This window comes from Notolepis coatsorum (genome assembly GCF_963971535.1).
Source record: "Notolepis coatsorum genome assembly, chromosome: 16".
In the NCBI taxonomy this organism is placed as follows: Eukaryota; Metazoa; Chordata; class Actinopteri; order Aulopiformes; family Paralepididae; genus Notolepis; species Notolepis coatsorum.
The window spans coordinates 5,167,025-5,180,079 of NC_140180.1; the positions used below are offsets into that span (position 1 = coordinate 5,167,025).

General features: G+C 44.1%; 4 protein-coding genes across 4 annotated transcripts; all 4 read left to right on the forward strand.

Annotated features, from left to right (window-relative positions):
* Positions 1-554: 554 nt before the first annotated feature.
* LOC311242322 (protocadherin beta-16-like) lies at positions 555-2,969 on the forward strand (the record flags this gene model as incomplete). The annotated part of the gene is made up of 1 exon (XM_084331271.1): positions 555-2,969. One exon carries the CDS (start codon positions 555-557, stop codon positions 2,967-2,969), a length of 2,415 nt encoding a protein of 804 aa, XP_084187397.1.
* Positions 2,970-3,792: 823 nt separating this feature from the next.
* LOC311242510 (protocadherin beta-16-like) lies at positions 3,793-6,225 on the forward strand (the record flags this gene model as incomplete). Its single annotated transcript, XM_084331469.1, has 1 exon — positions 3,793-6,225. The coding sequence occupies one exon, from the start codon at positions 3,793-3,795 to the stop codon at positions 6,223-6,225; it is 2,433 nt and encodes an 810-aa protein (XP_084187595.1).
* Positions 6,226-6,936: 711 nt separating this feature from the next.
* On the forward strand, positions 6,937-9,348 carry LOC311242324 (protocadherin gamma-A5-like; the record flags this gene model as incomplete). Its single annotated transcript, XM_084331273.1, has 1 exon — positions 6,937-9,348. The coding sequence occupies one exon, from the start codon at positions 6,937-6,939 to the stop codon at positions 9,346-9,348; it is 2,412 nt and encodes an 803-aa protein (XP_084187399.1).
* A 1,160-nt stretch (positions 9,349-10,508) lies between these two features.
* On the forward strand, positions 10,509-12,941 carry LOC311242511 (protocadherin gamma-A2-like; the record flags this gene model as incomplete). The annotated part of the gene is made up of 1 exon (XM_084331470.1): positions 10,509-12,941. The coding sequence occupies one exon, from the start codon at positions 10,509-10,511 to the stop codon at positions 12,939-12,941; it is 2,433 nt and encodes an 810-aa protein (XP_084187596.1).
* Positions 12,942-13,055: the final 114 nt, after the last annotated feature.

Genomic DNA, 13,055 nt, shown 5'->3' on the forward strand with positions numbered 1-13,055 from the left:
ATTTTACAAAATGTATCTTAATAATGTTTATCACATTCGACGTGGTGTAGTAACATGTTTTAAAGCTATTCTTCTTAATAATTTTTACTGGTCAAATCAGTGGAATTCTTCTCATATACTGATTATTCTGAACCCAGAATAGTATAACCATCACGTTTGGAAAAGTCTAGCAATTATCTAACTGTTGCATCACAAATGGCTTTCTTCATCACTTTGATCCTTAACTTTTATATAACATTGAAATACTGTGGAGTTCTGTTTTCTGCAGTTGACATGTTTGACCTCAAGGGGCCGCTGTTGGCCAGTGTGTTGCTGTTTGAGAGTAGATGAGCAGCAGTGCCTCCCCCACCATCTCATATATTAAAGAGACAGAGAGGGAAACGACACATAGTCCTCTTCATTCAGAGTGTGAGACGTCGAGCAGCGATTCTTTTGTTCCCGAATCCTGATCTATGGAAACATTACATTTGATATTTTTCTCCTAAATACATTGGAATACAATTACCTGGTCGCTAAGGAATATCTATTTTCACTTACGTTGTGTGGAGGACAACATGTCGGGCAGAACAATGAGATGGCAAGTACTGTTGTTTATCTCGGTCCTCTCTCTCGGTTCAGCGCTCGGGCAGGTCAGTTACTCCGTTCCTGAGGAAATGGCGAAAGGCTCTTTAGTCGGTAACATAGCTCAGGATTTAGGTTTAGATGTAAAGAGACTGAAATCAGGTAAAGCTCGTGTTTATACCGGAGACAGCGCTGAATACGTCGAGCTGAATAAAGAAAGAGGAGTCCTGCTTATCAAGGAGAGAATAGACAGAGAGGCGCTCTGCGGACAGACGACGCCTTGCGCTTTACATTTCCAGATCATTCTAGAGAATCCAATGGAATTTTACAGCCTCACAGTCGAGGTTACCGATGTTAACGACAACGCCCCGTATTTTAAAAAGAGTGAATTGAAATTCAGAATCAGTGAGTTAGCCATTATAGGGGCGACATTTGTGTTAGAACGTGCAATGGATCAGGATGTCGGTGTAAATGGTCTTCAAAGCTACTCACTGAAACCAACCGACCACTTCAAATTGAAACTGCAAAATCAGGCAGACGGCAGTAAGATGGTAGAGATGGTTTTGCAGAAGCCTTTAGATCGAGAAGAACAGGACCAGCTTTCGCTTGTGTTGACTGCAATTGACGGCGGTGATCCCCAGCTCTCTGGGACCGTGCAGATACACATAACCGTTATAGACGCCAATGATAATGCCCCAGTTTTTACACAGAAAATATATAAGTCCATGTTAAAAGAAAATTCACCTAAAGGTTCACCTGTAATCTCAGTTAGTGCTTCTGACATAGATGAAGGATCTAATGGAAAAATAACGTATACAATATCAAATTCACTAGATGACGTGTCTGAGGTGTTTGAGATAGATGAAGAATCCGGTGAAGTGAGATTGATAGGAAATATTGATTATGAAAAATCACGACAATATCAAATTCACGTCCAGGCCAGTGATGAAGGAGGATTAACAGATTCATGTAAAATAATTGTTGAAGTAATTGATACAAATGATAATATACCTGTCATAAATGTGATGTCAAAGTCGAGTGTTATAAACGAAGACATTAAAGTAGGAACGGTAATTACAATGATAAATATTCAAGATCCAGACTCGGATGAAAATGGAAAGGTTCATTGCTCAATTAACGATAATGTTCCATTTGCAATTACTTCTACCTCGAATAATTTCTTTACCATAGTGACAGACAGTGATTTGGACCGAGAGAGAGCCTCTGAGTATAACATCAGTGTCACATGCTCTGATGAGGGAGTGCCCTCGCTCTCCAGCAGCGTCACTCTCACCTTACAGATCTCAGATGTGAATGACAACGCGCCTGTCTTTGAGAGGAGCTCATATGAGGCCTACATTGTAGAAAACAACACACCTGGCCTCTCTATATTCACAGTGAAAGCCAGAGACGCTGACTGGAACCAGAACGCCCGTGTTTCTTACATACTGGAGGACTCCTCGCTTAACGGAGTGTCCGTCTCCTCATATGTGTCCGTTAGTGCTGATAGTGGAGTCATCCATGCAGTGCGCTCTTTTGACTACGAGCAGATCAAGGATTTCCATTTTCACGTCAAAGCGCAGGATGGAGGCTCCCCTCCACTCAGTAGCAACGTGACTGTGAAAATACTGATCCAGGACCAGAACGACAACGCACCTCAGGTTCTGTACCCAGTCCAGACTGGCGGCTCTCTGGTGGCTGAAATGGTGCCTCGTTTAGCAGATGTGGGCTATCTGGTCACTAAAGTGGTGGCTGTTGATGTGGACTCTGGACAGAATGCCTGGCTCTCCTATAAACTACAGAAAGCCACAGACAGGGCGCTGTTTGAAGTGGGCTTACAGAATGGAGAAATAAGAACTATCCGCCAAGTCACTGATAAAGATGCTGTGAAACAAAGGCTGACTGTTGTAGTGGAGGACAACGGACAGCCCTCTCGTTCAGCTACAGTCAATGTTAACGTGGCGGTGGCCGACAGCTTCCCAGAAGTGCTCTTGGAGTTCACTGACTTTACGCACGACAAGGAGTACAATGACAACCTGACTTTCTTCTTAGTCTTGGCTTTGGCTGTAGTTTCCTTTCTCTTCATCACGTGTTTAGTGGTTATTATATCAGTGAAGATATACAGATGGAGACAGTCTCGCGTCCTCTATCATTCCGGTCTCCCGGTGATTCCATATTATCCACCACGTTACTCAGACACTTTGGGAACAGGGACTCTCCCGCATGTGTACAATTACGAGGTGTGCAGGACGACTGACTCCAGGAAGAGTGACTGTAAGTTCGGCATGGCTGGTAGTCAGAACATTCTGATAATGGACCCCAGTTCTACAGGGACGATGCAGCGGATCCAGAGTGAAAAGAACATCCTGGACGAACCAGATTCTCCTCTAGAGGTTAGAATGATGTAACTATGTATTTTATTTTGCATGCTAAATTGAATGACGTCCAGACAGCAGATATATCAGTTTCAGGACCTCGGACAGCGACACCAATGCAGCTGTATTTTGTACCCGCCCTCTCTCTCTCTTTTTGTATTCTCTCTCTCTCTCTCTCTCTCTCTCTCTCTCTCTCTCTCTCTCTCTCTCTCTCTCTCTCTCTCTCTCTCTCTCTCTCTCTCTCTCTTTCTCTCTCTCTCTCTCTCTCTCTGTCTCTCTCTCTCTCTTCATTTTATAAAATGGAGATCTCTACTCCTTCTGTTCTTTTTAGCACATTCTACATGGTGTAGTAACGTTTATTTTTTATTTATTTATTTTACTGGTCAAATCAGTGTAATTCTTATGATGCTACTGATTCCTCTGAACCAACAATATACATATTATTCACGTTTGGTAAATTCTAGCAATTATCTAACTGTTGCATCACAAATGGGCCTTAACTTTCTTCATCACTTTGATCCTGAACAGAAATGTAAAATGTAAATGCTGTGGCTTTGGTGTTTTCTGCAGTTGACATGTTTGACCTCAAGGGGCCGCTGTTGGCCAGTGTGTTGCTGTTTGAGAGTAGATGAGCAGCAGTGCCTCCCCCACCATCTCATATATTAAAGAGACCGAGAGAGAAACGACACATAGTCCTTTTTATTCAGAGCGCGAGACGTCGAGCAACGATTCTTTTGTTCCCCAATCCTGATCTATGGAAACATTACATTTGATATTTTTCTCCTAAATACTTTGGAATACAATTACCTGGTCGCTAAGGAATATCTATTTTCACTTACGTTGTGTGGAGGACAACATGTCGGGCAGAACAATGAGACGGCAAGTACTGTTGTTTATCTCGCTCCTCTCTCTCGGTTCAGCGCTCGGGCAGGTCAGTTATTCTGTTCCTGAGGAAATGGCGAAAGGCTCTTTAGTCGGTAACATAGCTCAGGATTTAGGTTTAGATGTGAAACGACTTAAATCAGGCAAAGCTCGGGTATATTCTCGAGACAGTGCAGAATACATCGAGCTGAATAAAGAGAGAGGAGTCCTCCTCATCAAAGAGAGAATAGACAGAGAGGCGCTCTGCGGACAGACGACGCCTTGCGCTCTACATTTTCAGATCATTCTAGAAAACCCCATGGAATTTTACAGCATCACTGTCCAGATCACAGATGTTAATGATAATTCTCCGACCTTTGAAAAGAGTGAAATGAAATTCAAAATAAGCGAGTCTGCCGTCACCGGGGCTAAGTTTGTTCTGGAACGAGCTGCAGATCACGATGTTGGCATCAATGATCTTCAAAGCTACGTGTTAAAACCGAGTGATGATTTTGCGCTAAAACTGCACAATCAAGCAGATGGTAGCACAAATGTGGAGATGGTATTACAGAAGCCGTTAGACAGAGAGCAGCAAGAGCAGATATCCCTTGTGTTGACGGCAGTAGATGGAGGAGAACCACAGATGTCTGGAACAATGCAGATTCTCATCACGGTGTTGGATATTAATGATAACGCCCCTGTTTTCACACAACCTGTGTACAAAGCTACTGTAACGGAGAATTCCCCTAAAGGAACAATTGTGGCCACAGTTAGCGCTACAGATTCAGATGACGGCTCGAATGCTAAAATAACATATTCAATCACGAATACGTTAGATGGCGTGAGGCTTATGTTTGATGTAAATGAAGAAAGGGGCGAGATTAGGTTGATTGGAAATATTGATTACGAAAATGCACGGAATTATCAGATTAATTTACTAGCAAGTGATGATGGTGGGCTCACAGATTCCTGCAAGCTAATTGTTGATGTCGAAGACCTTAATGATAACAAGCCTGACATCAACATAATGTCTAAATCTAATGTTATATCGGAGGATGCTGAACCACATACTGTTGTTACAATGATAAATATTGAGGACCAGGACTCTGGTGAAAATGGCAAGGTTCACTGTGTCATAGACGAAAATTTTCCCTTCGTTATTAAATCGTCATCAAATAATTTCTTTAGTTTAGTGACAGACAGTGATTTGGACCGAGAGAGAGCCTCTGAGTATAACATCAGTGTCACGTGCTCTGATGAGGGAGTGCCCTCGCTCTCCAGCAGCGTCACTCTCACCTTACAGATCTCAGATGTGAATGACAACGCACCTGTCTTTGAGAGGAGCTCATATGAGGCCTACATTGTAGAAAACAACACACCTGGCCTCTCTATATTCACAGTGAAAGCCAGAGACGCTGACTGGAACCAGAATGCCCGTGTTTCTTACATACTGGAGGACTCCTCGGTTACCGGAGTGTCCGTCTCCTCATATGTGTCCGTTAGTGCTGATAGTGGAGTCATCCATGCAGTGCGCTCTTTTGACTACGAGCAGATCAAGGATTTCCAGTTCCGCGTCAAAGCGCAGGATGGAGGCTCCCCTCCACTCAGTAGCAACGTGACTGTGAAAATACTGATCCAGGACCAGAACGACAACGCACCTCAGGTTCTGTACCCAGTCCAGACTGGCGGCTCTCTGGTGGCTGAAATGGTGCCTCGTTCAGCAGATGTGGGCTATCTGGTCACTAAAGTGGTGGCTGTTGATGTGGACTCTGGACAGAATGCCTGGCTCTCCTATAAACTACAGAAAGCCACAGACAGGGCGCTGTTTGAAGTGGGCTTACAGAATGGAGAAATAAGAACTATCCGCCAAGTCACTGATAAAGATGCTGTGAAACAAAGGCTGACTGTTGTAGTGGAGGACAACGGACAGCCCTCTCGTTCAGCTACAGTCAATGTTAACGTGGCGGTGGCCGACAGCTTCCCTGAAGTGCTCTCGGAGTTCACTGACTTTACGCACGACAAGGAGTACAATGACAACCTGACTTTCTTCTTAGTCTTGGCTTTGGCTGTAGTTTCCTTTCTCTTCATCACGTGTTTAGTGGTTATTATATCAGTGAAGATATACAGATGGAGACAGTCTCGCGTCCTCTATCATTCCGGTCTCCCGGTGATTCCATATTATCCACCGCGTTACTCAGACACTTTGGGGACAGGGACTCTCCCACATGTGTACAATTACGAGGTGTGCAGGACGACTGACTCCAGGAAGAGTGACTGTAAGTTCGGCATGGCTGGTAGTCAGAACATTCTGATAATGGACCCCAGTTCTACAGGGACGATGCAGCGGATCCAGAGTGAAAAGAGCATCCTGGACGAACCAGACTCTCCTCTAGAGGTGAGTGGTTTGGATTCCAATCAAGTGATTTAGATGCGTTTTATTTCAGTAGTTTATGCACTGATCATATTTATGGCAAATCTTATATTTCCTGTCTTGTGACTTAGATGTGGAGGTGAATATGGTTCCCTCTCCCTTTTAAGATAAGTGTTGTTTCAGCACCACGGACAGTGACACACCATGTTGAGGGCCTTTTCTTTGTAAGATTGACCTAACCCCCTCCGTGTGTGTGCGTGTGCGTGTGTGTGTGTGTGTGTGTGTGTGTGTGTGTGTGTGTAGTCCTTCCGATATTAATTAACATTTAAAATAAGAACAACCGCTTTGATCAGCACAAATGACATTCTAATCACATTTTTGAAAGTAGAGAAATTAAAAGGATTATTCCTATGTTTGAGAAATAGTATGCTTGTTGTTGACGATTTGGATAAACTCCTCTCACAATTGTCTGCAGTTCAGTGCATTGAACTCAAGAGGCCGCTGTTGGCCAGTGTGTGGCAGTTTACAGTGGCTTCACACAGTAGACTACCTCCCCCATCCTTTCTATCTATTCGACAGAGAAAGAGACAGGCTCAGAATACGCATTACAGGATAGAGAGAACACCAAACACGACGATACTGAGTGGACATTCTATTGTTCCTTGCATGAGGGAAACACTCGAAGTTCCTTTTTTAATATCTTCCGTCAAACGGTAATGGAATATCTCTGAAAGTCTTGGAATATAACGTGGTTCATACTGCAGGAAAATGTCGGGCGGAACAATGAGACGGCAAGTACTGTTGTTTATCTCGGTCCTCTCTCTCGGTTCAGCGCTCGGGCAGGTCAGTTACTCTGTTCCTGAGGAAATGGCGAAAGGCTCTTTAGTCGGTAACATAGCTCAGGATCTAGGTTTAGATGTAAAGAGACTGAAATCAGGCAAAGCTCGTATCTATTCTCGAGACAGCGCAGAATACATCGAGCTGAATAAAGAAAGAGGAGTCCTCCTTATCAAGGAGAGGATAGACAGAGAGGCGCTCTGCGGACAGACGACGCCTTGCGCTTTACATTTTCAGATCATTCTGGAAAACCCCATGGAATTTTACAGCATCACTGTTGAAATAACAGACATCAATGATAATAGTCCAAATTTTGAAAAACCTGAAATGAAATTCAAAATAAGTGAATCTGCCGTAAGTGGAGCTAAATTCTTGTTAGAGAGGGCTATGGATCCCGATGTTGGCATCAATGGTCTACAGAGCTATTCCTTAACAAAAAACGATAATTTTGTGCTGAAAATCAAAGATCAGCCAGATGGAGAAAAGATAGTTGAGATGGTTATACAGAAACCACTAGACCGAGAAAAACAAGACGATTTATCTCTAGTCTTAACTGCAATGGACGGTGGTGAGCCTGGTCTGTCTGGAACAGCACAGATACACATTACAGTGCTGGATGCCAATGACAATGCACCTGTTTTCACACAGCCGATATATAAAGCTACAATAACCGAGAATGCCTTAAAAGGTACAATCGTGACTAGAGTCAGTGCATTTGACGCCGATAAGGGGTCCAATTCAAAGATAACATATTCAATTTCGACCACAGTTGCAGATGTACGTGACAGATTTGAAATGGATGAATTCAATGGGGATTTGAAATTGAAAGCAACCTTGGATTATGAAAAAGCACGCAACTATCAGATACACGTTCAGGCCAGTGATGACGGAGGACTCACAGATTCGTGTAAAATAACTGTTGAAGTTCTAGATGTAAACGATAACAAACCAGTACTTAATATAATGTCTAAGACTAATTTGATTTCCGAGGATGCCAAAGAGGGTACTGTTGTCACTATGGTCAACGTTGAGGACTTAGATTCTGGAGAAAACGGGAAAGTCCAATGTGCTATAAATGAAAACGTTCCTTTTACATTAAAGTCGACATCAAATAATTTCTTTAGTTTAGTGACAGACAGTGATTTGGACCGAGAGAGAGCCTCTGAGTATAACATCAGTGTCACGTGCTCTGATGAGGGAGTGCCCTCGCTCTCCAGCAGCGTCACTCTCACCTTACAGATCTCAGATGTGAATGACAACGCGCCTGTCTTTGAGAGGAGCTCATATGAGGCCTACATTGTAGAGAACAACACACCTGGCCTCTCTATATTCACAGTGAAAGCCAGAGACGCTGACTGGAACCAGAATGCCCGTGTTTCTTACATACTGGAGGACTCCTCGTTTAACGGAGTGTCCGTCTCCTCCTTTGTGTCTGTTAGTGCTGATAGTGGAGTCATCCATGCAGTGCGCTCTTTTGACTACGAGCAGATCAAGGACTTCCAGTTCCACGTTAAAGCGCAGGATGGAGGCTCCCCTCCACTCAGTAGCAACGTGACTGTGAAAATACTGATCCAGGACCAGAACGACAACGCACCTCAGGTTCTGTACCCAGTCCAGACTGGCGGCTCTCTGGTGGCTGAAATGGTGCCTCGTTCAGCAGATGTGGGCTATCTGGTCACTAAAGTGGTGGCTGTTGATGTGGACTCTGGACAGAATGCCTGGCTCTCCTATAAACTACAGAAAGCCACAGACAGGGCGCTGTTTGAAGTGGGCTTACAGAATGGAGAAATAAGAACTATCCGCCAAGTCACTGATAAAGATGCTGTGAAACAAAGGCTGACTGTTGTAGTGGAGGACAACGGACAGCCCTCTCGTTCAGCTACAGTCAATGTTAACGTGGCGGTGGCCGACAGCTTCCCGGAAGTGCTCTCGGAGTTCACTGACTTTACGCACGACAAGGAGTACAATGACAACCTGACTTTCTTCTTAGTCTTGGCTTTGGCTGTAGTTTCCTTTCTCTTCATCACGTGTTTGGTGGTTATTATATCAGTGAAAATATACAGATGGAGACAGTCCCGCGTCCTCTATCATTCCGGTCTCCCGGTGATTCCATATTATCCACCTCGTTACTCAGACACTTTGGGGACAGGGACTCTCCCGCATGTGTACAATTACGAGGTGTGCAGGACGACTGACTCCAGGAAGAGTGACTGTAAGTTCGGCATGGCTGGTAGTCAGAACATTCTGATAATGGACCCCAGTTCTACAGGGACGATGCAGCGGATCCAGAGTGAAAAGAGCATCCTGGATGAACCAGACTCGCCTCTAGAGGTGAGTTATTGATCTGTGATTAAGTAGAGATTTGAAAACCACTGGTTATAAGTGAGATATCTGGAATTCATTCTAGAATCAGTTGATGTTGATTTCTTGCGCACGGTTTGTTATTGTGTGGCAGTGTATCGACTTTTCACATTGCCATATTACTTTCAGCACCACGGACAGAGACACACCCAGTGCGAGTTAATGTGTGTTACCTTTAATGGTGCATGATTTTTCAGGGGCATGTGGCTATCTTTTTTATCATAACAGAAATGCTGGTATGTTTATATTATTTCTACATTAATCATTTTGCTCTGACTTAGATAAGTGTCCAACATTCAGCATTTGATATTTACAATATCAACATCTTTCTTTGGTTCTTTGCTTGGTACACTGTGGAAGTGGTGCAGCATTGATTGCGCTTCATTGTAGATCTACTCTGTATATTCAGAACCTTGGACAGCTCTCGCTCAATTTTGTGTGCGTGTGTGCGTGTGTGTGTGTGTGTGTGTGTGTGTGTGTGTGTGTGTGTGTGTGTGTGTGTGATAGCGTGCATGTGTGTTCGTGCGCAAGCGCGAGCTGGTGTGTGTTTGTGTGTGTCGCACGCCTGTGTAGGGGTCAAACATTTCCTTCATATTACAGATTATCCTTCTCGATCTTGCTACCCATGTGCAACTATACAACTTTGATTCCATCCAGCCACATCTTAATTCACTGTGCACATATTAATGATGATTTTCCTTTCAAACCATGTTTATCCAATCCACATTCTTCTTTAGTAACGACGGAGCCGTTTCCCACCTCGACAGAACTGTTGTTTATGAGCATTTCTAGCATAACGTTATTGTCCTGTTTTCCTCAGTAGATTTAAATAGGTGCTCCACTGTTTCCTGCAGTTCAGTGCACCGATCAGAGAGGGACGCTGTTGACCAGTGTGTTGGAGGTTTAGTTTAGGTTTGCAGCAGTACCTCCCCTCGTAGCTCCATATAATGGAACGAGAGCGACAGAGCGATCAGTCGGGGATACAAAGAACACGAAACACAGAGATACACGGATGATTTTCTTTTGTTTGCTGTTTTTCTAATAATGGATGTTTGGCTACTTTAAATTTGACATCTGTCATCAACATCGGATGGAATACCAGTGAGCATCCTTGGAATATACACGCAATTATTGAGGAGAACATGTCGTGCAGAACAATGAGACGGCAAGTACTGTTGTTTATCTCGGTCCTCTCTCTCGGTTCAGCGCTCGGGCAGGTCAGTTACTCCGTTCCTGAGGAAATGGCGATAGGCTCTTTAGTCGGTAACATAGCTCAGGATTTAGGTTTAGATGTGAAAAGATTTAAATCAGGTAAAGCTCGTATTTTTACGCGAGACAGTGCAGAATACGTCGAGCTGAATAAAGAACGAGGAGTCCTCCTCATCAAAGAGAGAATAGACAGAGAGACGCTCTGCGCACAGACGACGCCTTGTGCTCTACATTTTCAAATTATATTAGAGAACCCCATGGAATTTTACAGCATAACAATTGAAATCACAGACATCAATGACAACCCTCCGTCATTTGAAAAGAATGATGTCAAATTCAAAATTAGCGAATCCGCCGTAAGTGGTGCAAAATTTGTACTTGATAGAGCGATCGATCTCGACGTCGGCGTGAACGGCCTTCAAAGCTATGTGTTGAAACCGTCTGATAATTTCCAGCTGAAATTGCTCGAGCGGGCAGATGGAACAAAAAACGTCGAGATGATTCTACACAAACCCCTTGACAGGGAGAAGCAAGAACAGATATCTTTAGTGTTGACGGCGGTAGACGGAGGGGAGCCGCAGATGTCTGGAACAATGCAGATTCTCATTACAGTCTTAGACGCAAACGATAACGCCCCTGTTTTTACGCAACCGATATACAGAGCCACTGTGATTGAAAACTCACCGCAAGGCACGGTTGTAGCAACAGTCAGCGCGTCAGATGCAGACCAGGGCTCGTATGGAAACATTAAATATTCTATTTCGAATACTCTAGATAACGTACGTGGATTGTTTGAGGTGAATGAGGAAAATGGCGAGTTAAGATTGATTGGAAATATTGACTACGAAAAGGCACGGAACTTTGAGATTAGTTTACTAGCAAGTGATGACGGAGGACTTACAGATTCGTCAAAAATAATAATCGATGTAGTAGATGTGAATGATAACAACCCATATATTCATATCATGTCTAAATCGAACGTAATATCAGAAGATGCCAAACACAATACAGTTGTGACGATGATTAATATTGAAGATGCAGATTCTGGTGAAAATGGTAAAGTTCATTGTTCTATAAATGAGAACATTCCTTTCATGCTGCAATCTTCAACAAATAATTTCTTTAGTTTAGTGACAGACAGTGATTTGGACCGAGAGAGAGCCTCTGAGTACAACATCAGTGTCACGTGCTCTGATGAGGGAGTGCCCTCGCTCTCCAGCAGTGTCACTCTCACCTTACAGATCTCTGATGTGAATGACAACGCGCCTGTCTTTGAGAGGAGCTCATATGAGGCCTACATTGTAGAAAACAACACACCTGGCCTCTCTATATTCACAGTGAAAGCCAGAGACGCTGACTGGAACCAGAATGCCCGTGTTTCTTACATACTGGAGGACTCCTCGGTTAACGGAGTGTCCGTCTCCTCATATGTGTCTGTTAGTGCTGATAGTGGAGTCATCCACGCAGTGCGCTCTTTTGACTACGAGCAGATCAAGGATTTCCAGTTCCGCGTCAAAGCGCAGGATGGAGGCTCCCCTCCACTCAGTAGCAACGTGACTGTGAAAATACTGATCCAGGACCAGAACGACAACGCACCTCAGGTTCTGTACCCAGTCCAGACTGGCGGCTCTCTGGTGGCTGAAATGGTGCCTCGTTCAGCAGATGTGGGCTATCTGGTCACTAAAGTGGTGGCTGTTGATGTGGACTCTGGACAGAATGCCTGGCTCTCCTATAAACTACAGAAAGCCACAGACAGGGCGCTGTTTGAAGTGGGCTTACAGAATGGAGAAATAAGAACTATCCGCCAAGTCACTGATAAAGATGCTGTGAAACAAAGGCTGACTGTTGTAGTGGAGGACAACGGACAGCCCTCTCGTTCAGCTACAGTCAATGTTAACGTGGCGGTGGCCGACAGCTTCCCGGAAGTGCTCTCGGAGTTCACTGACTTTACGCACGACAAGGAGTACAATGACAACCTGACTTTCTTCTTAGTCTTGGCTTTGGCTGTAGTTTCCTTTCTCTTCATCACGTGTTTAGTGGTCATTATATCAGTGAAAATATACAGATGGAGACAGTCTCGCGTCCTCTATCATTCCGGTCTCCCGGTGATTCCATATTATCCACCGCGTTACTCAGACACTTTGGGGACAGGGACTCTCCCGCATGTGTACAATTACGAGGTGTGCAGGACGACTGACTCCAGGAAGAGTGACTGTAAGTTCGGCATGGCTGGTAGTCAGAACATTCTGATAATGGACCCCAGTTCTACAGGGACGATGCAGCGGATCCAGAGTGAAAAGAGCATCCTTGATGAACCAGACTCTCCTCTAGAGGTGAGTGGTTTGGATTTCAATCAAGTGATTTAGATGCGTTTTATTTCAGTAGTTTACACACTGATCATATGTATGGTACATCTTATATTTTCTGTCTTGTGACTTAGATGTGGAGGTGAATATGGTTCCCTCTCCCTTTTAAGATAA